Below are 27,399 nucleotides of genomic sequence, written 5' to 3' on the forward strand. Positions count from 1 at the left end.
CGTGAATCAAGACTGTCATGTTGCTGAGTCGCGAGCGGCACAGTATTTAAACAACTAGTAGTTCTGAAGTAAACGAGATTCCACGAGATTAGAATTTAGCCATAAATTAGCTGCATTAAGGTTCAAAGTTTAAGAAAAAAGTAGCGGCTTATACACCGGAATTTAGGATACATTCCCTTTATCATGAGCATAAGCGGGGGGGGGAACATACCTCCACCACTGCTACTCCAACACAGATTCCTAGAATAACTCCACAGTTGTCCAGGAGCCATTTCTCCACACTTGTTATGCAACCCTGAAGGAGAACAGAGGATGAGGAGGACAAATAAAATGATTTAACAGTGACAAAAAACAAGGGTTGCAAACACAAAGGAGAGATGAATGCGATCCAAGCCGGACATGAGCAGAGCCTTTTCAAAACACAACTATTGAGTTTGGGCCGAGTGGTGGAGGGGAAGAATAACATGGCTAGGCAGACTGGAGAAAAAGGGCAGAGGGACTTTCTGAAACATGAGGTCCAGACAATGGCATAGCAGAGCTTTCCTGACCTTCCATTCACGTGTAGCAACACAAAGGACACACCTTGTGCTAACTGGGGTGGGGATCTCTGGCCACCTCACGATTCGATGCCATTACGATTCAGAGGCCTCTGATAAAACAATTAGCGACGCATCTCCATGCATCTTTTGTTGTGATCAATAGTTTGTCAATTTTTTCATGCATAATTTTTTTCTATCATTTCTTTTCACTCACTGTGTACTACTAAAACAAATGATCCGCAATTAAAAGAAACACGAAACAGATGAATTTACGTCCATTAACTTTTAGTAATTGGAAGGTTACATCTACCAACATATTTCCCCATTGCACAGAACCAGCAGGACAAGTAAAGTGCAAGGTTTTTTTTAGAAGCATGTATAAAATTAACAAACTTCAGCATATTCTGAGTAACCAACAGAAAAAATCTGCCATTATATTCACAAATAAACAACAGACTCCTGAATTCAAACTAAAATCCTGAGTGTATTGCAAAGTCAAAAACAGCTTTCATACCAAATATAGATTTCTTTACCAGCGAGCGGCTCCCATACGAGAATAATGCTTGCAGACGTCAGTATATTATGAATAACCAGAAAAACTAGGCTGCCCTAATTCACAGTTGCAGTGCCAGTGAAGTAACGTTGCGATAGGACGTTGTATCTGGGTTCCAAAATGCGCGAAAACGAACGAAGGCCCCGCTTGTCAACAACCGAATATGACCACAAATTCTTTGCAATAAGTGTTTCAAGCAGAAACACTTTTCTGAGTTGCGTGGAAAATGAGTTATCAACTGCTCGACATAGAGCGTGAAAATGATGACTGTCAAAAATGTCATTTGTCAAAATTTGTCACTTTTGACTGCAATTGGAGTTAGGAAAAAAAAAAGGTTGTTGTGTTGCTTTAGGTGGGCTCACCCTCATTCCACCCAAATGAGGTCTCACTCCACTACATTTTAACGACGGACGTTTTGCACCACAAAAGAGTGAAACCAGTCTTGGCTGGGACGTACCCCAATCTGAGTGAATAAGGTTATATCCCAATTCTACCCGTTACCCCTTCCCTCTAGGTTTTAAACGCTCACAAGAATCAAGTGGTGTCCTAGTTGGATCTTTCACCATCCCCTCAGTTGAGAGCTGTCCTATCTAGTCATTGAGCATGATCTGATGAAGCCTGCTTGGTTGAGAGGGGAAGCGTCTTCTGACAGTCCAGCTGCGCACACATTTTAGGCAAAGCTGTGGCCCTCTGAGGGCAACTATAAATGTGATGTGGCCCGTGGAAAAAAGGAGTTTGACACTTTGGACAACACCACTTTACAAGCATCCTTACTTGAGGTACCAACCAACGTAGTACGGTACCTAATGAGCAGAGAAGATGAGGTCCTCATAATGTCTATCATGTCAAGCATGGACGGCACTGTAGTGTGACAGCATACCGTTTCGTAGACAGGAAGTTCTGTGGACAGGTGCTGACACAGGCCTTCTGTCTTGATGTCACTGCCAGGCAGGGACTCGTTGCGACAAGAACATGAATAGAGGTTCTGCGAGCTGTTTTTGATCCAGATGTTGTCGGACCAGTTGCCAGGCCCAGTCCACCCACAGCACTTCATCTGTGACAAGAAAGGAGACGTGTGAGCTGAGTGGGAAGGTGATTGGAGGACAAAAATACACTGGTACCACATTTGACTGAGGTTGTAAAAAGTCATTTTCCAGAATTTCAAAACAACCTTTAAAAAAACACTTGTAGAGGCAATGCAGAGCCACCAGGATGGTCCACTTCATAAACACTCAGTACATCACTTCACGTAGTAGTAATCTGCTCTTCACACTTATTGCCATAGACTATTTTGAGAAATGACTATACATCAGTGGCGATTGTTCTAGATTGCAAAGGAAGCGCAACTTCCCCTAAAATGTCCAAAAAAATAATAATTGGTGAAATATGTATTGCTGTGTGTACATTTCATTGACTAAATACGCGCTAGAATACCTTCATCTTTTGTTCAGAATCAGCTACTTATCACAGGTAACTGACACGACTTCCTTCTCATTCACCCCTGCAGCGCCACAGCGCTTTTACACAATCGGACGCTGAGCGTCTACTGACTTCGATGGGGAAGCGTACAGTGAGTTTGGGTATTTATTTGTATTAATGTCTCTTCTGTTGTTGTTGCTTAATTTAGTGGTATATATGTTTCTCATGTTCTTATTCTTTTCTTGTGTTTTCTTTCTTTTCTTGGGAGAATGAACAGAATAAGAATTTCATTGCATAGTAGAACTGCTGTTTTACTATGCATATGACAATAAAACTCTTGAATCTTGAATCTCTTGAATCTTGAATCTTGTTCCACTGCGCAAAACTGGATGGTCATTCGAATACATGTCCTGGGCTTTGTCCCGCCCATCGGACGCTCAGCATCTCTGGGGTTCCACGGGGCAGTGGGCTGGGCCGGACGCTCGGCTTTTGCATGATGATCTGTCTTGAGGCGGAATCCCTTTTTGATTGACAGTGAAATTAGCTAAGTTTTTCATTCCGTTGTTCTGAACTGATCCAGAGACTTTACCGATCCCAAGCGACTGTGTCTTTGTTAAAGACGACTAGCGTTGTGCTTGCGACTCTCTTCTGTCACTCTGCGGTTTCTTTCCACGACGAGCAGAGCAGCTGCGGAGCTTCTCCCCGCCGTCACGATCACTCACACTCATTGCCGGTCACGCAGTAGCCTCGCACAGCAGCTCCAGCTGCTAGCAAGCTGCACATCATGGCAGATACTACAATTTACATATGCATAAAGAAACGCATTTATGATGCAGGCTGGAAAAAAATGATCTTCTCCTCCTTGAATGACCAGCAGCTGCCACTTCTCTACATAAACATTGATGGGTTACATTTAACTCAACACACTTTATTTCAATGTTTTAATAATATTGATTTGGTTTAGGAGATGCACGTTCCAATTTTAGTCCCGTAGCTTGTCACATGCATTGTCATATGACGAAGGCGCCCAAATGCAAAATATCAACATCAGGTGGACAGCGCTGACATAGGATGTGTTCAAATACAAACATTCTGTCTATAGTAGCTGGCAAAATACACCCAATAAGAAACTACTAGCAACTACTGTGTACTTGGCAAGAGAGAACTAGTTAGTAGTGCACATTACTGCCACCCACAGCTTTGACGTCTGTACAAGTTTCACTTTTACGTCCCACAGCAACTATGGTGCATTCAAGGGCAAAGTGCGAATTATTAAACACAAAATCCATGAATTTGTTGGGCTGTCAATGTTGAATCGTGAATGTGCGGGGAGCCACTGTGCATTTTGTGTATGTACATACTGTATGACAGTGGGGAATAACTATACAAACTTAGCAAACTGTGCAGATGATTCATGCCGCATCAACTCACTGTTCTCTGAATGTAGTCCCAAGTGTGCTCGGTAGTTCTGTTCTGGCCAGTGTAGTGGATGATCATGCCCTTTATGATGTTGGACATCTCATTTTTCAACTAGAAGAGGAAAAAAAATGAGGACAGTTAATTAGCAACAATACAAGTGTGCATGTTATTCACTCATTTATGCATTAATGTGTCAACACTCAAGTACAGTATGTGTTGACACAGTTCACATACAATCTGACTGATAACGATAACTATGAAGTCTTACGACCAGCACTTCACACACATTGATTGGTGGTGGCTCACCAGTAACACAACTACAGTATATGTCGCAGTCCAGTGATCCCTTGTTTAATGCAGTCACTTGGTCCCAGACCCGGACGTTGTGAGTGAATTTCCATGAAGTAGGATTCCTTCTTTATAGTATAACATGTAACCGTAATTTCTGGTGTAGACGCATTGTTGTTTAAGCCTCAAGCACTAAATTTAAAGAGAAAAACAGATTTGTACATATATAAGCCGCATCGGACTATAAGCCACATATGTCCACATCATAAAATGACATTCTGGCACACACAAGTCACGAGGACCAGGCAGCTCTTTATTTGACCGCAGCCAATCATGAGCTATGGGAAAACTCAAAACGAGCTTATCAACCCATCGGGAAAAAAAGGAGGTCAGTAGTCAATATAAGAGTCTGACTCACGGTGTCATCTTACAAATAATGCTAAAAGCATCACACAGCAACTTAACACTCAACACGGAGCTAGGAAATATACAAGACAAGTACCAATAGGAGTTTAAAATAAAAAACAATGATTTTACCTTCTTCCCATAATGCATTGTTTCAGCAGAGGTTTCAGCAGTTCCAGAGGGCACAAGATCAGGAAGGGGAAGGACTGCTACAGGAGGAAACTGAAGAAGCGGCTGGAGGAGAATAATGCCAGGGAAGTCTGGAGAGGCCTGCAGACCATCACAGGCCATGGTAAAGGAGTGGGGAGAGACCAAGCCAGTGGGGACAAGATCTGGGCAGATGAACTCAATCTGTTTTTTAACAGATTTGAGTCTGCCCTCCCTCCCCTACCAACTCACCACTCTTCACCCCCACATCCCCATCCCAGCCATCCTCTACTCCCCTCTCCATAACTGATGATCAGGTGAGAAGTCAGCTGAGGAAGATCAAGGCAAGGAAGGCCCCGGGACCCGACGGCATCAGCCCTAGAATCCTCAAGGACTGTGCTGACCAGCTCTGTGGAGTTCTCAGGCACTTGTTCAACCTCAGCCTGAGCCTGGAGAAAGTCCCGGCCCTGTGGAAGACCTCCTGTGTGGTCCCGATCCCAAAGACACCGCGTCCCAAGGAGCCTAACCACTTCAGGCCTGTTGCCTTGACCTCTCACCTGATGAAGACCATGGAGAGGATTATCCTGCAGCACCTGCGACCCATGGTGGGCACTCAGCTGGACCCCCTGCAGTTTGCTTACCGGCCTGGGATAGGAGTGGACGACGCAGTGATCTACCTGCTGCACAGATCACTGCTACACCTGGAGGACAGTGGGAGCGCTGTGAGGGTCATGTTTTTTGACTTCTCCAGTGCCTTCAACACCATCCAGCCGTCACTACTCAGAGTGAAGATGGAGAGTGTGGGAGTAGACCAACACCTGACTGCATGGGTTATAGACTACCTCACCAACAGACCACAGTATGTGAGGCTCCGTCACTGTGTGTCTGACATGGTACTCTGCAGCACAGGTGCCCCTCAGGGTACGGTGCTCTCCCCTTTCCTCTTCACCCTCTACACCTCGGACTTCACACACAACTCCACACAGTGTCACATCCAGAAGTTCTCCGACGACACAGCCATTGTTGGTTGTGTTTCAGAGGGGAATGATCTGGAATACAGGACGGTCATCAGGGACTTTGTCAGCTGGAGTGAGCTTAACCAGCTGCAGCTCAACACCAGCAAGACAAAGAAGATGATCATAAACTCCCAGAGGAAAACATCTCACTTCACACCGGTGAACATCCAGGGAGCGGACATAGAGTTGGTAGACAGCTACAAATTCCTGGGTGTTCACCTTAACAACAAGCTGGACTGGTCCGTCAACACCCACGCCCTCTACAAGAAGGGCCAGAGTCGCCTCCACCTGCTGAGGAGACTGAGGTCCTTTGGTGTGTGCAGGACTCTTTTACGGACCTTTTATGACTCTGTGGTGGCCTCAGCCATCTTCTATGCTGTGGGCTGCTGGAGAGGGGGCAGCACGGACAGGGACAGGAGCAGGATCAATAGGCTGATCAGGAGAGAGAGGTCTGTCTTGGACGGTCCTCTGGACTCCGTGGAGGAAGTGGGGGAGAGAAGGATGTTGGCTAAGCTGACATCCATCATGGACAACACCTCTCACCCGCTACATGACACTGTTGTTTCCCTGAGCAGCTCCTTCAGCAGCAGACTGTTACACCCACGGTGTAAGAAGGAGAGGTTCCGCAGGTCCTTCATACCGACCGCTGTCAGGCTCTACAACACCTGCACCACCTGAACCATGTTGTAGACACTATGCTTTCTTTACACTGTTCTCTTTACTTGTCTTGCTTGCTTGCTGCTGTAACAAGTAAATTTCCCCGCTGTGGGATAAATAAAGTACATACATACAGAGCAGTGCATTAGTGCCCGGCCCACCGGGGGGAGCTCTTGAGCTGCTCATGACCATGATTGCTATTGCAACAACACATCATCAGTGGGGTAAAACTAACCTGTCTCACGATGGTCTAATCCCAGCTCACCTTCTCTATTAGTGGGTGAGCAATCCGACATTTGGTGAATTCCGCTTCACAATAATGGGAAGAGCAGACATGAAAGAATCAAAAAGAAATATCGCCCATGAGCTGCTCATAAGCTCCTGAGCTCCCTCTGGGGCCCGGCAGCCATGGCCGTTGACCAATGAACTACTCTGCTGGGAACAATGCATTATGGGAAGAAGTTCAAATAAGGTTTTTAAAATTAATTTTAAACTTATTTTAAACTGCGATTTCCAATGGGTTGACAAGCTTGTCGTGATTTCCCAAGAGCTTGTGAGATTAAAAGGTGACAGTGTTTCTTGCATGGAGAAAATCTGTCTCGCGAGAACAGGGCAGCCACAGGCCATGAATGGTAAGACACGTAATATAGGAGTGCAAGTGTGCAAGGCATTATTGGAACGGATATTAAGTGCTTTATGCACCCTATAAACCTTGCAATTGAACCTACCTCTGTGTTCCTGGTGTCAGCGAGTGACGTATGGCTGTTTTTTCTGTCAGAATTGAACAGTTTCTGCCGTCTTAATGTCTAAGCATAAGATGTAGTAATTATACATTTGATCAAACTAACATAAGATTTGTCAGATCAAAGCACGTAGCTGTTTGGACTTAAATCACAGAGCGATACTATTCACCCTTGTTACATTTGGCCCAGCACCAACTTTACATGCACCAGCAATCACCTGTTCCACTTCATACATGTAGAGGAGACCCGTGTTGACAATTTAGTGACATGGCCGCTACATTTAATGAGTAGGGGCGCGCATTAAAAATGAAAGTCAGGAAATGTTTTTTGCTTGAAGTATCCACTGCGCACACCACCGGTTGTGCTAAAGGATCGCCGTGCAATGCCGATCTGATGCTGGTGTGAAAGCTGCATAAACCCCTCCACAATGTAACCCAACCCCTAAAGCGACAGAGCCAAAAAAGCAGAGCTTGGACGCATTCCTCTGTCGCCTCGCAACACCTTGCCTTCCTGGCTCAACCAAGACTGTCAGGCTCCCTGAATACGCATGTGTGTACAAAGTGTGGCACAGGGGGCATCTGTGGAACATGGCTCATTGCAGACATAAAATAAACAAAAACAAAGTAAAAGTGGAAAAATAGATGAATAAGGAATAATGTAACTCCAAAAACTAATGTTGATACTTATAAATAATAAAAACACAAAGATATGTTTTTTTTTAATTAGAAATTTTACTTTTCTTTCTTTTTTTTATTTATTTTGCACAACTCGTACTGCAGAAGCTAACATGAAACCCAGGAGACATCAGACGTGCTTGTTATAAGGCCCACGTACGCGTGCGCACCGCTACAAACAATGATGCAAACATCCATAAGTCATTAACTCACTGTTTTTAAATAAGGTCTAACAACATTTGTTACGACGCAAACAAAAAGGTCTGTTTTACCGATCCACACACAAACACTTAGCCCGAGTTCTCCCAAAGTTCCACCGCACCTCCCTCACAACTCAATGCCCCAGATGGATTACAGTCCCGTGGAAATCACTGACAACCAGGTCAACATCTGGTCTTAAATCTTTGACCAGGCAACGCCTCAGGTGCCCTGTCGGGTGCCACACTGGGCTAAGAAGCTGCACAAATGCAGCCTTGCAGGAGCTTGAGTGGATGTTTGTGTGCGAGATCACAGAGCTGTAGCAGCGTTGTAGCCCTCAGAGCTCTTTTGGAGACACAACCTCACCCCCTATTCCAAGAAAGGGGGCACCGCCCTGCCCTGTGGTAAGCCATAAATACAAGGGGCATGTCCAGCCTCAAGTGATGCATAAACACACATGCTGGAGAGCAGTTTCACACACTGTACATAGCCACGACTCTTCAAGGCCAACCATTATAAATGGATGAGATTTCGATTTGAACTTGACGGTGACAAAAATGCATGTATTTAGTAGCTGCGACGATTCCAGGAAGGCAGTGACAGTATTGTCGGTAAAATGGAAAACAAAAAGTGTCATTTCTTTAGCAGCCGTGCTTGCTCTTTGGACACTATGTTTGCGTACATGTAACTGAATTGAACTGAATGAATGGCATATTATTCATTGTACGTCTAAGGCAAGTTCCTATTATGTCTAAGTACTTGTATAATAACTGCAGAATCAGCATGGCCGTACCAGCGCCACTCAGTGCTAACGCTATCTACTGTATGCCCGACTTACGGCAGCACAACACACGCCTGTGGTTTTAACACACTGAAGCCCAGTTCTGACTGCGAGGAACAATACAGGACGTATTCCCACGTAGAGGCCGTGCTGGACCTCCACGCTCGCTCATAACGCTGGAACGGTATGACGAACAACGATTTCAGCGGTTTTGAAACACAGATGTTTCATACCGCGGTATACCTTGAAATGATCGAACGATCGGAAATCGTCAAAAGATGACACCGGTGATGGGCCTTTGCTCCTTTTTTCCCCATTTTTTGCTTGTGTCTTTTTTTTTTTTTCCATTTTCCACATATTTCAGCTTCCTTCTTAAATAATCTTTGTAAATTTTCTTCTCGTAATATTCTCTCTTTATTCCCATAATATTAAGACTTCAGTTCCCATTTGAGCTTTTTCCCTCAACATAATTTTTTGTGTTTTTTCTCCGAATATTACGATGTTTAACACATTTTTTGTTAATATTTCAAATCTGTACTAATGTACCACTACATTTTTTTCCCTCATTATTAGGAGTTTATTCTCGTAATATTATGATTATGACTTTTCTTCTCACCAGTATGCGACTTTTTCCCCTTAATAGCGCGACTTTATTCTCGTAACATTACAGGGGTTTTTTCAATTATTGCTGTTTTTTTTTCCATTTTCCTCATATTTCAACTTATTTCTCTCATAATCTTTGGAAATTTTCTTCTTGTAATATTACGACATTATTCCCCATCATATTTTGACTGAGCTTTTTCCCCACCATCATTTTTTTTTTTCTCAGAATGTTACGACTTTGAACATATGTTTTTGTTAATATTTCAACTCTATGCTACTAAAATGACATTGTTTTCCCTCATATTATTACAAGTTCATTCGTAATAATATGATGAATATGATAATATGAATATAATATCATTAAGTATTATTATATCATTTTTATTGTTGTTTTTTTCATTAATTATCCTTGTTTAATATTACTACTGCATCCAAACTCATATTTACATACATACACATATAATGTATATGTATACACGTACATGTAGTACCTATATCATTGCTAATTTTACCTTTTCCCCTACTTAAGAACAATTTGACTTAAGAACGGTCGTCTGGAACCAATTGTGTTCGTTAGTTGGGGACTTAGTGTACTGTATTTTCACGACCATAAGGCGCACTTTAAAGTCTTACGTTTTCTCCAAAATGGAGAATGCGGCGCGCCTTACGAGTGCACCAAGTTCCAAAATCTGTAAGTGTTGCTGTATGACTTCCATGAGCGCTCCGCTTGACTGACTGGGTCCATGATAAGTAGCGACTCCTGCCAACACGCTGCTCATATAGAGGAAAGGTGGACGTGACTGAGGACAGCATGCGGACGTTAAAGGGCGAAGGGTGGGCGTGACTGAGGACGCTAAAGGCACGCCCCCAGTAGTTATATAAGTATATTTTATGAAACGACGCCATCCATCCGGGCAAGGACTATCGTGGCGCAGCAGCTTCCGGCGGATTACTAGGAAAGCTGGCCATCTTCCGCTCCAACTGCAGTAAAAACATTGCAGACAAACACATCCAGCCCAACCACATCACCAACATGGACGACGTGCTGCTCACTTTCCACATCCTGGTGAACCACACTGTAGAGAAGAAGGGGACCAGCACGGTAGCGATACACACAACGGGACACGAGAAGTTGGCTTTTACTGTTGTGCTTGGTTGCCGTGGTAATGGACAGAAACTGCCACCTGTGGTAATTTTTAAGAGGAAGACGCCGCCTAAAGAAAAGTTTCCAGCCGGAGTCATCGTTAAGACCAATCAAAAGGGCTGGGAGGATGAGGAGAAAATGGCTGAGTGAGTCCCTGTTGATCTGTGACTCGATGCGTGCTCATCTCACAGCCGCTGTGAAAAACCAAGTGCAGCAAATGAACTCGGAGCTTAACATCATTCCGGGAGGCTTGACGAAGGAACTCCAACCGCTGGACATCGGTGTAAACACAGCGTTCAAAGTGAAATTCCGAGTGGCGTGGGAGCGATGGGTGACAGATGGCGAACACAGCTTCACTAAGACTGGGAGGCAGTGCCGTGCAAGCTACGCCACAATGTGTAAATGGATTGTGGATGCTTGGTCTAACGTGTCTGATGCACTGTTGTTCGAGCTTTCGCAAAAGCATCATTTCTGAGGAGCAACGAGACTGACTGACAATAACGACAGGGAACCTGGCGTGTTTGATGGAGAATTTACCCCGCTGTTCATTTGGGATGCAGAAGATGAGGACTTTGATGGATTTGTGGATGAGGATTGATAAAAAATAACGTGAGTACATTAATAAATATTTCAATAAAGTACAACCCAACTCAGTTGTGCCCCTGTTGGCTTTTTAAAAACATACAATAGCATGCATGCTAGCGTATTGTAGCGTCGCTGGGAGTACTTCCTGTTGCCCAGTGTGCTTTGCCGTAGTGTTTTGGTGCAAACGCTCTTAAAGTTACATGTTTGAGCTACATAGTTGTTAGTTATTGTTCTGTAGAATGATGTTTGTAGTTGTGCACCATGGCTGACTGAGACTGTTGTGTTGAGTAATGACCCTCGTTATTTCCAGTGGGTTTGGTACACTGAACGAGAGTTCCTTGCTTAATCTGTCCGAAGAAATAAAGCATTATTGCTTCCTCACTGACTCCTGAACGCCGCAGTATGTTTTAGCGTGCATGCATGGTAGGTATGTTTGACCATACCTTATGTCTTCCTTGTCATAATATTTTGACTTCATTTGTATTCCCGCAACCTAATTTTTGAAAAATTACAACTTTTAATTGTTATTTTCTTAGTTTCTCATAATGTGATGGCTGGGAAAAAAAAATCTTTACAAGAAACTATGAAACAGTGTTTCACTGCAGGAAGCTGGTGGGGGGGGGCTCACACTCACAGCTGTGACATGAGGAAGAACAAACAAGGTGGCGGCTTTTTAAATACACCTGAGAAAACGTCTCTTACCCGATCTCTCTGGAAGTAGATGAGCACTCCGGCAGTAACCTGGGCGATGAGGATGAGCAGCAGACAGGTGAAATACTGTCGGGATAAACGAGAAATGTCACCAGAGCCACGTTCACAGACAAGACCACGTCTGCAGCCTGGTTTCGCTCAAGCAAATCTCAAATTTTATGCTTCAAACATTTCAGTGAGACAAAAATGACCATCAAACACAACCGAAAAGAAGAACACTCGTTGCCAAGACGTTTCATTTGGAATTGCACGACCCGAAGAAGCACAACTTAAAATGTTATCTCTAAAATCTGGCGCTATGCTTGTGTGTTTGCTGGGAGGTCCTGCGGCAGCTGGACACTGTCACTGGGAGGAGAAAAGTAGGTCATAGCAGCACTACAATTAACCCCCCCCCCCCCACGCACTCTCGTACACTCCCTCCCACACTGGCATCTTACTCCCTTTATCCCTGCCAGCCCTACATCTCCTCCTGTCAGCACACACATGCTGAAAGCCGCCCCGCTTGCCTTCAGTGTCAGCAAGAATTTGTCATGTGTTCTTAACCAGACTTGTAGAACCTTGGTAGGTGCAAATGTGTGGCTTCTATTCTAACCATAGCTTCAAATAACACAGGTGGAGGGAAATGCGGTCAATAGGGGGGCTAGTGAGCATGATTTGATGCTTTTTGGATCCATCCATCCGTCTTCTATGCCGCTTATCCTCACTAGGGTCGCGGGTATGCTGGAGCCTATCCCAGCTGACTTTGGGTGGGAGGCGGGGTACACCCTGGACTGGTTGTCTTCAGTTTGGCTATTTAAGAAATTCACGACTGCCCGGACCACCGCTGAGCTTTGTCATAGCAGAAAATAACAATAGTTTGAGGCAATGACTAAGATGTTTGTCCGTCACTGGTTTTTACATGACATTCACATTTGAGGTTAGCGTCGCCAGCGTTTTGTAAGTCGGAATGCTTTGGTGGCTGGGATGAGACAGCAAGACACAGACAGGAATAACATTGTGGCTAAACAAATCTTTAAATTTTGACTGTTGGGTTTTTCAGACACCAATGTAGCGATGGTCTTTTTCATTTCTATTCATGTGCCCCCCTGACAATTCGCGCTCCCGTTTGGGAACCGAGGTCCATCCATCCATTTTCTATACCGATGTTCTCACTAAAGTCGCACGTACGCGGGAGCCTATCCCAGCTGACTTTGGGCTCCAAGGGGCACGAGACTTTTGGGTAGGCGGGGGACACGGTACGCCCTGGACAGGTCACCAGCCAATCCCGGGGCACATATTGGCCAATAATCATTTGGGAACCGAGGTATTAGAGTGAATTCAACTGCTCACCAAACCGAGGAGGCAACGGATCTCGTAGATGGCTCCAATGCAGCCAAAGAAGCCCATGGCCATGGTCAAAGAGCCCACTCCAATGAGAATGTAGGAAGCCACTTTCACCGTGTCTGATGATTCTTCTGTAGAAACAGAAATGAAAAGAAAGAGAAAAATGACACATTACTGGTCACAAACTGGCTAACTTTTCTCATGGGATGTCAGCCTCTGCACACATTGCTACAAAGATGGCAAACGGCGCTCTTATTTGGGAGGCCGGTAGTGTGCAAGAATAAATGTGCTTCCCTTCTTTTTTCTCTCTGAACCTGCACGTCGCCATCAGGCATTGTAAAACGCTCCTTACGTTAAAGTGGGAAAACACATCCGGCCCGAGTCGCACACACGCAACTGCGTTAGCATGCTAAACTAAGCTAACCCTGCTAGCTTCCATTCACGCGTCGTAAGAGGAGGTTCCACCAACCTTCGCCGGGGTTTATCGCCATTTCAACATGCTTAGTTCGATAGGAGGCGGTTTACCATTTATAATGATTTTTATTCCACGACTGAGCGGCCCGTAAAGTAACAATACACACAGTTGTTTTGTTGGCTATCCCTCTCATCTCCAAGTAGATCCTTCATGTATTACATGTTTTATATACAAATACATTTTTGTTTCTTGTGCCTTGATTTATGTTATTTTTGGAAAGATTTTATTTATTTTTTTAATTAAAAGAGGTATCGTTTAAAATACATGAATTTGCTGATTAGCATTTTGATTGATAACTTTCATGTTCTTATTTTATATTCTGATTTTATTGCATTAAAACTACTATATATAAATTACTGCTTTGAGCTGTATAGCTGATGTAACGTGAATTACTAATGTGTGAGAAGATCAAATACATTGTTTTCGGTGCCTGACGGTTTGGTGCCAAGTATATCAGTGCGTGTGTGAATGGAAAACAAGAGGCATTGACTTACATTTCTTTGGAGAAAGGCGTTTTATGAAGTACATTTCCTTGTATTCACCTACAGCGCGGCCTTACCACATCCAATATGGCGGCGGCGCTGACGTACGGCTCAGCAAAGCGGCGTCTGCGTCTATGGTTTTGACAGCAGAGCTTCCTGTTTCCCAGCGTGCTTTTACTGGACTGTTGTGGTAAATAGCCGCTAAGTTCCACGTTTAGAGCTCACATAGTTTTTGGTTATTCTACATTACTCCTCGGTAGTGTCTTGTCTGTTGTTGTCTACCTATTACCTTGCTGTGTGGTGTTTCTTTTAGCCCTTTTTTGAAAAACACCACGACTAAGACTGGTGTGCGGAATGGTCAACCCCGCTGCTTTGTTGTTCCTCTGCTTGTGTTAACATGGAGTACCTTATTCTCACCACAGTATTAACACAGTATTAAATTTGCGAGCTTGGCGGTAAAAGCGCAGTTTTGCCTCTTATTGTAGAGAAAAAAAACGATACCAACCTTGGCCGATACCAAGGTTTTATGCCAGTATCGAGGCTACAATACACATATTTCTTTTGTTTTCCTAACCACGGAAAAGGCTTCCCAACAACCGCAGCTCAGACAGGGTATTCGTTCAGATGCAAAACAATTTCGTACAGTTGGATATGAAATGCTTCACGGAGCCAAGAGAAACAGCTTTTTTTTTTTAACATCATCAGCCAGCAGAGAGTTGGAAGAAGACAAGCAAATGCGTGGTGAGATGAATTGATCCTCGATGGAATAGTAGAAACTGAAATGGAAGATTGGAGGATTGCAGAGGAGATAAACTGGCCGGGTGTTATCTGGGTTTAAACAAACAAGAACTAGAAACTGTGGAATATTATTGTGGAATATTTCCAGGGTGGAAGAAATTGGCAAGGATCAGATCGTTCACTCCAAATCACTGACAAGAGGCTGGCAGCTGCAGAAGCTCGTCCATGGCTGCACGTCGTTGCTTGTTGGCATCTGACTGCAGATGTAGTTCATCTAAATTCTCTGCTGAGTCTGTGTATCAGGGGTGTCCAGACTTTTTCCAACGAGGGCCACATATTGCAAACTGAAAGGAAGCAAAGGCCACTTTGATATTTTGTGAAGATATGCTAAGAAGTTAGACAGTCGCCTCCCTACATTGCTGGTCAAACATCGCTCCTTTATGTAACTCTAGCAGTTTTTAAAAAAAATAGTGTGAATGAAATTCTGCAATACTTTTCATTTACTGAATATTATTGTTTTTATTATTATTATAGGTTTTTATTCCATCCTTTTTTGTCCGCTAACTACTCCCACCGATTGTAACCATTGATACATCAAAATGTCCAGCTCAGTTAGCACGCTAGCATTGCTGATATGCTAATGTTAGCATTGAAGCTATTTTCATGTGTAAACCTATATTAAGAGTACATGCTATTATGCTGGTTTTTAGCATGCAGCTAGCATGTTAGCATTATCAGCATGCTAAAATTAGCATGTTTCCTTTCTTGTTATTTTCAAAAATTATACTTTATATATATATATACTTTATTATACTGTTTTGATGTTCGGTGTTAGCATGCTAACAGCATGTTAGCAATCCTACCATGCTAAATTTTTTTGATATTTTCAAAAGTATAAACTTACATAAGACAGTGGTTTCGTTTTGGGTGCTAGCATACTAACAGTCTTCATGTTAGCAATGCTAGTATGCTATCATTAGCATGTCAGTATTGTAGCCATTTCTTCAGGTATTATCTTCCATTGACACGCTAGCTGCAGCACTCCAGTCTGGCGTCCGCTCGTCAGGGCTACGTGTTAGCATACTAGCTGCAGCATTTCAGTGCGGCGTCAGCATTGCCAGCATCGCCAGCATTCGGACGCAAATTCTCCCGAAATTGCAAATTTCTAGTTAATTGATAAATCATCGCTGTGGTTGACTACAGCCTATTATTAGTTCTAAAAAACTACATATTGAAGCAAATTATACTTAAGCATTTCTAACCCTAACCCTAACCTAACCCTAACCCTCACGCTTAAACATGGCTAAATGAACTAAAATACCAATACAGTACAAGGCAGAAGAAGTGGCCATTATAGGCCACTAGGTGTCAGTGATTGTTCGGTGAGACAGGCGCTAGACTTGTTCTCTGGTTCCCTAGGGAAGCTCAGCTTTGTTTTATAGTTCAAAAAGCCTATTATTAGGATCACTTTGGGTCTTTGCTCTTTTTTCCCCCCATTTCTGTGTCTGAGCCAAAGCATTTCATTAGGGGACAAGCAGCATAGAAAATGGAAGGATGGCGCAGAAACGCTGCCGCCGTCCACCAGAGAGAGCAAGAGGAGCCCGGATGATGCATTGTGTCTGAGCCCACTGCTCAGACACAATGCATCATGGGAAAACTTTAGGGGAGTTTTTTTTTTTCATTTTAAACCTGCATTGGTACATGTTTGCATATTTCTTAGGTACACCTTTTGAGTGTCAAGTTGTTGTGTGATGAGTTTAGTGTTCTTTGAAAGACAACACTGTGAGTCAGATCGTTATGTTGTGATACTTTGATATATAATGACTTTCTGTGATTTCCAGTGGGTTGACAAGCTCGTTGTGGGTGTACTGATAGCTCGTGATTGGCCCCTGCCAAAGAAAGAGCTATCGTTTCCTCACGAGTGGCACAGTATTTAAATAGTTACTAATTACTACTAATTACTACTAATTATTACCTAAGCCTTCTAAAAGTACCAAATTTGCTTTGTTTTATTGATGGTTTTGTTTTTCTCATTTTTTCCCCCATTTCTGCTACTTATTAACTATTTCAGCCTTCTTCTTGTACATTTTCTTCTCGTAATATTATTAGTATTGTGCTTATCTTATTTATTTAAATATTTTTTTCTTTAATCTCTCACCTTTATGCTACCAAAATGATGTTATTTCTCCTCCTAAAATTACGATTATTTTCGTGACCTTTCCTTGTTAGGTTACAACTTTTTTTCTGTTAATATTTTGACTTTATTATTGTACAATTACAGCAGATTTTTCCAAATTTGCTGTTGTTTGCTTCTTTTTTTGGTTTTCTTGTCAAATCATATTTTTTTATGTGCCACAGGCCAATAAAAAGTTTTGGGCTATTATCTAGAGGGCTCTAATAATGTTAAAAATAATGTAACAAAAATATATGTAAAGGGTCACAACAGGTTTTCTGTGCTCTAACGTGGACCATCTGTAAATTAGCACTGTTACTTTGTAGAAATTCACTCATCATGGTCGAGTCTGGAAACAATTAACTGCGATAAATGAGGGATTGCTGTATTTACCTTTCCAACCATAACAATGGCGAGACGGCAAATCGAAAACTTTGAAAAGAAGGAAACTCCTTTACTCTTAGCAAAGCTCCATCTGGAATTAATACTGCAAAAGCATTTTATACCAGATGAGTTTCCATCCCAGCTTAACAGGCAAAGCTCGAATTTGGTTTCATTATGCTTTCCATCGTTGCTCTCTATCAATGAGCTGATGGCTTCTCTTGTTGGAAGGCTGTGCGGGCTTTGTTTCTTCGGACAGAAACAGAACTGTGACAACATCTGTGGAAGTGGGAGATTGTGTCGAGAGCTGGTGGCTTCATGGTACAAGTCTGCAGGGAAATAAGGTGTTCTGTTCAAACTACGTGTGTGCGTGCTTTTCGACATGGTAACTTTTCAAAGGGCTGAGGAACTTATCAAGTTGCAGTTGTGTGGGGCTTTTTTTTTTCCCCCTTCGGTGCGAACATTCCTATGTGTGTCCTATGCAGTAAGAGCCCAGCGAGGCGATCCGCATATGTTACACAGACCAAGCAGCCTCCAGCCGGCACCACTGACGTGGGTCAAACAGGCTAAACGTTGACAGAGCATGATCGAACCAGGACGCGGCAGCCGGAAGGCGTGCGCGTGTGTGTGTGTGTGTGTGTGTGTGCACGTGCGTGTTGAAATGCTTACGTAAAACAGCAATGAAACTCTGGTTGTCAAAGAGAACCCACAGCCCGAAGCCCATGATCAGCGCTCCAAAGACCTGCGAAGGAAAACAAAAGAGTCAGCCTAAAGTGAAATGACATGACTCCCTTCTGTGGCAGCTCCTCTTTACGCAGCCAGTTACATCTGGGATGAACCCAATTCTCTCTTTTAAGAAAAAGAAGGAAAAAAAAGCGGGAAAAGGATGTAGAGATCGGCAAGCTGCAAAAGATTCAGTCCCCTATCATTATTTTTGGCGACGTTAAGGGACCAGCGTGTAGGTTTTCCACACTCCCCACAGCACTCACTCCAAGTGGGTGCAGTTATTATTCTGTTTCTTCCATACGCACCTGTAAGCTATGTGGCTGCGTAACAGATTTTTGCACAAAAAATACACTGCGGCTAATAAACATCTTGTGGCTGGAAAAAGACCGCTGTGAAAAAAAGCAAGCCTAGTTCATACCAGTGGTCGCCAGTGCTTTTTCTTGTGAGAGCTGCTATTATAAAATGAAAACAGCCAAGAGCTACTCATTTTTGTAACATTTATTTTCATGGCTTATTTCACGCCAAACAAAGCGAATGTGCTTGTTGTTTTTTCCAGAACACGAACAAAATGATGGTGTCCGCAACTCACATTTTGTATTTCACAATGCATTTCTTTATGGCGTTCTCACATCATTAGGTGAAAACCTGATTGAAAAGCATGCTTGTGTGGTTGTGCGGGGCTATCTGGTGCTGCGACATGGCGTCCCTGCTTTATACTCTCCATTGAAGGTATTTAATGGGTTGGCACAAGTTATCAAACAACGAGCTTTGGGTTTCTTTAAAGTTTTTTTTTGTTTACCTCTATCATCTTTTGGGTGATTGTCAGTTTGGACAACACAAAGTGCAGCATCTGTAATGACATGGAACCCGCCGGGGCTCGAACTGGACCTTCGCAATGAGTTGTGTTCAAAGACACCACATCATTTAAGGTGAACTCACGCTTTGAATGGATTTTCTGGGATTCCCAAGCGTACCTAAATGCAGCAAATTGTACTTCCAAGTTAAGAGCTAGAAAGTGAGTGACAAGAACATCCACTTATTGACTTTCTTTGCGTTTCCGTTTATTTAGACCACAAGTACACGCACAATAAAGACATTGTTGTGGTATCCCGAGTGTCCATGAATGCATCATCTGGCGACAATGTTACTGCTATTTTTGACAGGCCAAATAAATATGTTTTTGGGGTTGATAGAAACGTACAGTATAACTACGTCTTTGGTATTGAAGGAGTTAAACATGTAACCCCTACGTAAATAAGCATGTTTTCTTCCTAATTATTGGCCATATTCAACCACAAAGCAGTATTGATTTATTAATTCATATGTTTTTGAGAAATCATGGTAGAGTGAAGCCACAAATTTCGAAGCGTGAAGTAGCGAGGGATAACTATATTATTGCCATTTCTGATCCTTTCTGTGGAACATTGAGGATGAAAGCCCTGGAAAAAAGGTTTCTGTGATACCCTCTTGCTCCCCACTAATGAGGTCACGAGGTTCATTCCATATGAAGAGGAAGGAAAATAACCAATAGATGAGTGCGTGTGGAGTCCCCTTCCTGACACATCGACACTAATTACAGCCCTGGTTAAGAGGTGTACATTTAGTAGGATGGTGGTCATCGCTAACACTCCAGTTCCCAGCTTCCCCACGGACATAGACACACACTTCCTACGAGGCACATCAAAAGGTTTCTCTCAGGGATAAAAACTCGTTGGAAAAGTCCAGACATCCTCTCAGAGCCCATTTCAAGTGTTGTGTTTTATCAAGGCCTGGACTTCATGTTGGGCCCCGTGAGAGCGAGCTGGCAGTAAACGTTAATAAACCATCTGGTTTGCTTTAGGTGTCTACAGCAGGCAGAGTAAATGGGACATTTCCAGTGCAGCGTCCGTAATTGACACCTATTTAACCATCGCTCAAATCACAGATGAAAGGTATTTAACAACTTCAGGCTGATTTTTATCATTTAGTGCTGATACTTTTTTACATTACAGTGAAGACATTTAGGCCCTGTCCACATTGAAAGGTTTTGTTTTTTTTATTCGCGGGTTGAGAAAAATTCTACATCCACCCTGTACCAGATTAGTAAATAGTTGCATCCAGACGGGAACAGATAACTGAGTGAAAACGTTGTAACACACAAGGCACACCTACTGTACGTGTGGCGCCCAGACAGAAACACGTGACACACCAAACTACAGAAGAAGAAAGAACGCATGCACATGAGTCCGTCGTCCTCCGCTTGGACGGCTTGCCTAGACTTACGACTTCTGCGGGTCATTTTGTAGTACAGTGTTCCCTCGCAACATCACGGTTCACCTTTCGCTGACTCGCTGATTTTTTTAGCAGTAATTTTACATGTATATTTTAACAGCGTATGAACGTGCATTGTGTCCTACGTCCTTGTGGTGTATTAGAGCCATCTTTACCACTGCTACCAGTAGAGGGTGCTGTATGCTTATATGACAGTTTGCACAGACGTGTGCAGCTCCTTCATCTCAGTATGCGTTTACATGCCTGGCTAAGGGAGAACCCGCCCGTTGTGTTCTGCGTCCTGATTGATTGGCAATGCTCTACAGCCAATCTCCTTCGTGCCGTTTCCTGTTGTGGTCAATGGTTGCTAGCAAACTAGCTAATCGTGTGAGCTGCTTGCTAACCACCAGTAAATAACAGAAGAAGAAGCTAACCGGCTTTAAGGTGCCATTACGGAACAAATAAACCTTTCATTCAAGGAGTAGGACGAGGTGTAGGAAAATACGACTGCAGGAGCAACATGTTTCAACAAGGATCCAAAAACTCTACAGCTGAACGGCGCCAGGACGAAGCACGGTCAAAGGAGTGAAATACACGTGAGTCATCTAATAATTTCCTGTGTCCAGCCTCGTAGGTTGATCATTAAAATTCAAACTAAATTTGAACTTTGAGAGTGTTTAAACAAGAGAGAAATGTGAATAAGAGAGAATATGCTCATGCCTGTCTGAGATAAGTGTATAAAGTGTATGGCGAGGGGTTTAACAGCCTTAAAATATATATAATCATTGTAAAAAATGAAGTTGGCTACTTCTTAGACCTCAATTATTGCAGGCTATTTTGGGAGGCTATCCCCCGCGATAAATGAGGGAACACTGTATCAGACAAAATATCAGGAGAATGTCGACTGGGGTGAGTTATGCCAGTTGAAATATTCCGATATTTTGTCGGCAACGCTCACTTCTGGTCATGTGATAGGGCGGCAAAGGGGTGGTGACGTCATTATCTTCAGAAAGGTGCGGTTTGCTTGTCTACACAGAAACCACAAGCCAGCGGTTACCAGATTATCTCCCCCCCTTTTCCAAAAAGTAGCGTTTCAAGTCATTCAGAATGCTGTTTCCGTGTGGATGAGAGGCTGAAAGGATGAAATACGTTTTGACCTGCAAACTTTTCCATGTGGATAACCCCCTTACCCTTATACTTCACTGCAATAGTGTGCAAAGATAATTTAGCATGAACAAAAGTTTTTTTTTCTTTTTCTTTTTAACAGAATTGTTGGTGAAGGTTAATTCCATTGCTGACTGTAGTTATTTAAGCATCAGTAGACGGGCGTGACGTCAGCGTTACTTACAAAGAAGATGAGGTTGAAGAGGAACAGAAAGTACTTGGTGACGGTGATGCATCCTTTCGACATGGCTGCAATTCTGAAAGTAAAACACAGCGCCGTGGTTAAATGCAAGCCAGTGTGGGGATGAAACATAAAAACCCAGAGGGAGAAGAGACAAAATTATACAAACGCAGTTAGCCTTGAGAAGGTCAAACCGCAAGAAGGAACATCTGCGCAGTCCTGATTAAACAGAACGCTCAAGGGGCAAATTCTTTTTTAAGAGTCACATTTCAACCAAACTTTGAAAGTCAATAACTGGCCTGTGTTGTGATATCAGATATGATGATAATTCTGACTGATTGCGAGAGCAAAGCGTCTGTGTAGGCTCTCAGTTGTACAGGAGTTGTCCATCGAGGAAAAGGCTTCTTGAGACGTCATCTGTACTTCTGTGAAGAAGGTGTCGGACGTTTCGCTCCTCATCCGAAGAGCTTCGTCAGCGAACTAATAAGTGCTGGTAGCTTAGGCCTTAAATACAGTAAGAGTGGGCGGAATTGGTGTGCCAACACCCTCCTCCTATTGGTTCGTTACACTAAGCCTGGGCGGAGTAGTGGTATAATCCTATCCTGTTATTAACTGACGAAGCTCTTCGGATGAGGAGCGAAACGTCCGACACCTTCTTCACAGAAGTACAGATGACGTCTCAAGAAGCCTTTTCCTCGATGCGAGAGCAAAGCTTAAGCCAAAGGGCAGATTGGGTGTAAGAAACACACACACACAAACAAACACAGCGATGAAGACACGGTGGCTGTGTTGGGATTGTGAATGCGCATAAATAAGTGAAAACCAAGCTGTAGACGATACATAGTCACATCTGCTTCTCCACCGGTTCACCTGTCTGCTTCACAGCCACATAAGCATGACGGCACAGGCCTACGTGTGTGACTGCATCTCAGTAGCTTCTCGATGAGCAATGCTTTCCTTTTGAGAAACAGCTGTAGGCCAGACCAACGCCACATACACAACAGTGGTTTATGCTTTATGGATCTCTCTGGCAGCATGACGACGAGGCAGTACTCCAGAAGCACAAAGTAAATATTTACCACAGCCAGGCTTTTTCCTTCACAGGGCAGGCTTGGTAGATAACGAACGAGCCATTGTGGTTCATTAAGAAGGCTCAAAGTAACCTTAATATCAACTCATGCATTGGATTACATGGAACGGATGGGGGGTAGGATTAAATCAGCTTTTCTTCTCCTTTTTGGACATGTTGAACTGTGAATTGTACTATGTGATGTAGTCCAATGTAACTTGTACTGCATGCATGTTCAAAATAAGTTCAACCATGATCATTACATGTATTTTACATACAAACGGTGCAGCAAATACAAAACACAGCAATAACTTGTCAAAGAAACAACTGTAACTGGAACATGCCAGGCACTTTACGGTACTGACATCAGATATTGTTCCGGTATCACGCAAAATTGGATCGGATTATATCAGCCTGCATCCGGTACAAGCACTCTAATATAAGCAGTCCAGCAGCGCTGAATCCAGCACGTAGAGCCCACATGATGACAACAACAGCGTGTGCTAACGTGCTAGCAAGGAGACGGAAGGATGTCGGCCACGTGCCAGTATTTTTGGTAATAGTCCGAAAAGTGGCAGCTGAGTGTCAGGCAGACGTTTCCGGTGGCGACACAGAACCGGGGAAGTTTAATACGTCCAACCTCATCCCACATTTGAAGCAGCAGTTTACGGGGAAAATCCCACAGGAAAACAAAAAATCACCAGCTGTTAAGATCTCATGTCACAAGGTCTCGCAAGATTAAAACGTGACAAGATTTCTCGTTCAGAAAGAAGCTCGTGGGCACTCGGCCCAGGATGGTAATAAATAAATAAATTAATCACACAATAAATGAAAATGAACTTGATAATTTTTCGGCCTTAATATATTGCCATGTGCAGGCATGTCTGTTTTCCTCATCTCTCGCCTCCAAACAGGCAGACTTGGCATTCTGTGCATTGGTTTCAGCACCTTGGCACGTTTGTTCCATAGAACGGCAACAAAGTGAGCCCTTTTGTCAGCCATACGGTCTCTTTGTCTCGGTAGGTGGAGGCAGGGCCACTTGCGTACACACAGAGTGCAGAAGAGTGTGACGTGGTAGAAATTATACTAGTAGATTGCAATAGATTGTCATTCTTAAAATCTATTTTGATTGTACTTTTCTTAAAAGTCTAAATATTGTCTCGTCAAGTAGACCCAATCTTGTGTACCGTCTCGTGCATCAGACATATGACGCTTTAAGCATAGCAAGCTACCGAGCTAACTTGTTAGCCTCCACTTCGTTTATTGTAAAATTAAGAAAGGGTTTGAAACTGAGTGGGGAAGAAGGACAAAGTAAGAAGCCAAAAACATACCACTTCCACATGGAACGGGAGGAGAACCTTTTTAAAAGGTCCATACAGCAGACAGGCTTGTTTTGGTTTGGATCTGCACTCCACAGGAGAGGGTGTGGGGCACGCTACCAGACATTATATAAGAATATAGACATTATAGAGAGCAGGACACTACACTGGACACAGGCGTTGCTCCAGTCTGCAAAAGTACCAGCCACAGGTGATTGGCTTTGGAAGGCATTTATTGGCATATGCCGATTACATGCGTTTCAGTGGAAATCAGCCAATACTGATCGATGGCTGATCTACCTACATTTGACATGCCAAAAGCGCAGTTAATGTACACACACACACACACACACACACACACACACACACACACACACAAACAGCAACGATGTTGTAGTGAGCCCCTGTGCACAAAGCCTACACCACACAACACAACAGAAAGTCATGCAAAAATATAATCCCGAAAGCAGATTGTTTGCGGATTGATGGACAGCAGCAGTGTAGATTAAGAAGGTTTAGTTAGTTTGTAGACTGAGTCCCGTTGAAAAACAGTCCCCAACACTACGTCACGCTGCAGCTTACCACCCTAATGAGAGCAAAAACGGCATGCAGAAAGGAAAGAGTTGAGAGACCCAAACCACATCACTGTGCAATAGGTGGGTGTTCAACAGTGTTCTAAAAAGTTCATCACTGTGGGCAACAAAGAGGATTCTAGAGCCAACCTGACTGGCAGATGGCAGTCACAGAGAGGATCAGAGGCAGCCCTGAGGGCAACAGACCTCGACCCGCCCCCATTCAGCACCATTATATCAACATCTGACCCAGTTAAACATCTGCGAGGCCCTGGCCTTCCTGCACCATTCTGTTAAGCCTGCAACAGAACCCTGCTTTGACATCTGTATCCACACGGTTTACACCCATGCCCACAGGATGTGGCTTATTAACTTTATTGGTGTTCACATGACTCAGACGAAAAGGTGAGCGTTGTGCAGACAACTTCTGCAAAAGACCACATTGTTGTACTAGTACCTCGTACTGATGGTGTTCTCCATTCCTTTACTTACTCGGGTTTTTATGAGCCACTCACTAAAGTGACTTGAGAACTCGATTCACTCGAGTCGGGTGTCGCAGACACTGTTTTTAAATGATTAGTAGTAGTTCTGAAGTATACGAGATGTTACAAGATTAGACCATGGTCACAAATTTCTTGGTCACTTCAAAAGTTTAAGAAAAAAGTAGCGGCTTATACACCGAACATTACGGTATATATGCATTTAGCAAACACGTCATTGAGATGGTTGGTCTGTTGCTGCAATAACTTTGGGTGTGCAAATTTACACTTCTTTGGACAGTAACATTGTTCTATTCTATTCTAACATTTTTTAAGATGAAAATTTTAATATTTGGAGAATTAAAAAAATAAAAACAGCTAAAAAGTGTGTGTGTGTGTGTGTGGGTGTGTGTGGGGGGGGGGGGGGGGGCAAAGGCCGAAGTTCATACTGATAATCAACTTTTTCAAAGCTGATATGCATTTTTTTCTTGAAATATATGTAACTTCTTAGCATATCTAAGGGGTCCTTGCATTCTTTCATTTTTCAGTATGTGGCCATCGGCCGTACAACCATATCCCACCATCACAACTTGAATGAATACGCTGCTTGCGTTAGTAAGCAGCGTTAGTAAGCGGTACTAACTTCTTTTCGTCAACCACACGAGTGCAAAAAGCAGCCACTGCACAAGCCAGCGTGAGTGGCTGTGTTGTAACTGATGTTGGCTAAAGGGAAATGTGGGCGACATTTTGTCAATCACATGCGTCGTATTTGCCGCTGTAACAATAGAGACGTGCTGCCGGATTTCCCAAGTGTGGTGCAATTGGCTGACTACATTAGGTGCTGCCCAGAGCAGTGACTCCCCATGACTGTGCCATGAGAGATCTTCAGGTGTGCTGCGGCAAACTACACCGTTTCACTGGACTGGTCCAAAAATTATTATTCATTTCGTACAAATAATATTTTTGTCTAACTATGCTAACTATGGCCATGAAGTATAGTGAAGGCAGAATAATTAAACATTCAAGGGCACAAGGTAAATAATTAACCTAATCATTAATTTTCTATTTCGTAATCCCTCGTTTGTCAAGTTAACTGGTTTCAGACCCAACAGTGATGAGTGAATTTCTGTGAAGTAAGACTCCTTATGTATAAATGGAATATTTCTGTAGTTATACCATGGAACATTAAGAGCATAGAACATTCTAATTGCGGCTTTTAACATTAGTTGAGCCCTATAGACATGAAATAACACCCCTATAGTCACCTTTACACTCATATTACCCAATACAGTGTACCCAGTATAGTTGGCCCACTGATGTGGGCCAACTATAAAAACTGCTGTGTATAGGCCTGTGGGCTCCCATACGACAGAGTCGGCACGCAAATGAGCTCATCAAACCGCGTCGTGAAGCGTGTAAACAAGCCTTGGTGGCTGCAGTAACAAGCTAGCTCGCTCCTGACTAACATTATGTCTGTGGTGTTTCCTGCGGATATTAAACTTGTGATTTGCAATGACAGCGAAGCGTCACTTCTTCCTTCAAAGTTTCCAATTCCCAGGGTGAAAGCCATCAATCGCACTGGATAGTATGGTTCTATAGTGAAATGAATGGGGAGACCCTCTGTCCTCCCGTTCAGCCTTGTTGTGGAGGCGGGGCTACGAGTGAACGGACACAGACAGGAGCATGTGCACGTGGGCACCAAATTAGCCTTGTGAGATCGGCTAACATGAATGAAGGCACAGAAGTGATGGCTTCTAAGGCCCCAGTGTGGGAATACTTCGGTTTTAAACAGAATGAACATGGTGAGCGTATGAACGCCGACGAACCGAAACATTGCATATGTTCGAAAGTAGTGACAAGGAAGCAGGGGAACCAACTTATATGCACACCTGAAAACACCACCATCCTTTTCAGTTTTCCCAGCTGAGGGAAAAAAATCCCGCTGGGGGTGAAGCGCAGCCTTCGTCCTGACAGTCGACGCTTACTGAGGCATTTGTTCGGCAAGGTAAACACAAGCAAAACAGCTCAAAATTGTGCGCACTCACGGACATTGTTGCTCGCGACATTGCAAAAGAAATGCAACAAGGCAATATGGTTGAAAAGCCAACGTTTCATAAAATGTTAGAAATGTCCAACAGACAGTGCCGATTGCCTGAGAGAGAGTACACGGACATGTCACCAACAG

At 43.4% G+C, this 27,399-nt stretch overlaps 1 protein-coding gene across 3 annotated transcripts in view; it reads right to left on the bottom strand.

Moving 5' to 3' along the window:
* LOC129181960 (CD82 antigen-like) overlaps nucleotides 1-27,399 on the bottom strand; it is a 38,355-nt gene that overhangs the window by 5,174 nt on the left and 5,782 nt on the right. For 2 of the 3 annotated variants that reach the window (XM_054777778.1, XM_054777776.1), the window contains exons 2-8: nucleotides 21,779-21,851; nucleotides 18,124-18,196; nucleotides 13,212-13,336; nucleotides 11,874-11,948; nucleotides 3,943-4,041; nucleotides 1,973-2,146; nucleotides 212-295 (exon numbers count right to left, since the gene is read on the bottom strand). In XM_054777778.1, coding sequence (XP_054633753.1) covers nucleotides 212-295; nucleotides 1,973-2,146; nucleotides 3,943-4,041; nucleotides 11,874-11,948; nucleotides 13,212-13,336; nucleotides 18,124-18,196; nucleotides 21,779-21,841 — 693 coding nt within the window. In that variant the 5' untranslated portion in view covers nucleotides 21,842-21,851. Of the gene's footprint in view, nucleotides 1-211; nucleotides 296-1,972; nucleotides 2,147-3,942; nucleotides 4,042-11,873; nucleotides 11,949-13,211; nucleotides 13,337-18,123; nucleotides 18,197-21,778; nucleotides 21,852-21,944; nucleotides 22,258-27,399 lie in introns of those variants that run through there. The other variant, XM_054777777.1, reaches the window with a different exon arrangement.

This window comes from Dunckerocampus dactyliophorus, chromosome 5, assembly GCF_027744805.1.
Source record: "Dunckerocampus dactyliophorus isolate RoL2022-P2 chromosome 5, RoL_Ddac_1.1, whole genome shotgun sequence".
In the NCBI taxonomy this organism is placed as follows: Eukaryota; Metazoa; Chordata; class Actinopteri; order Syngnathiformes; family Syngnathidae; genus Dunckerocampus; species Dunckerocampus dactyliophorus.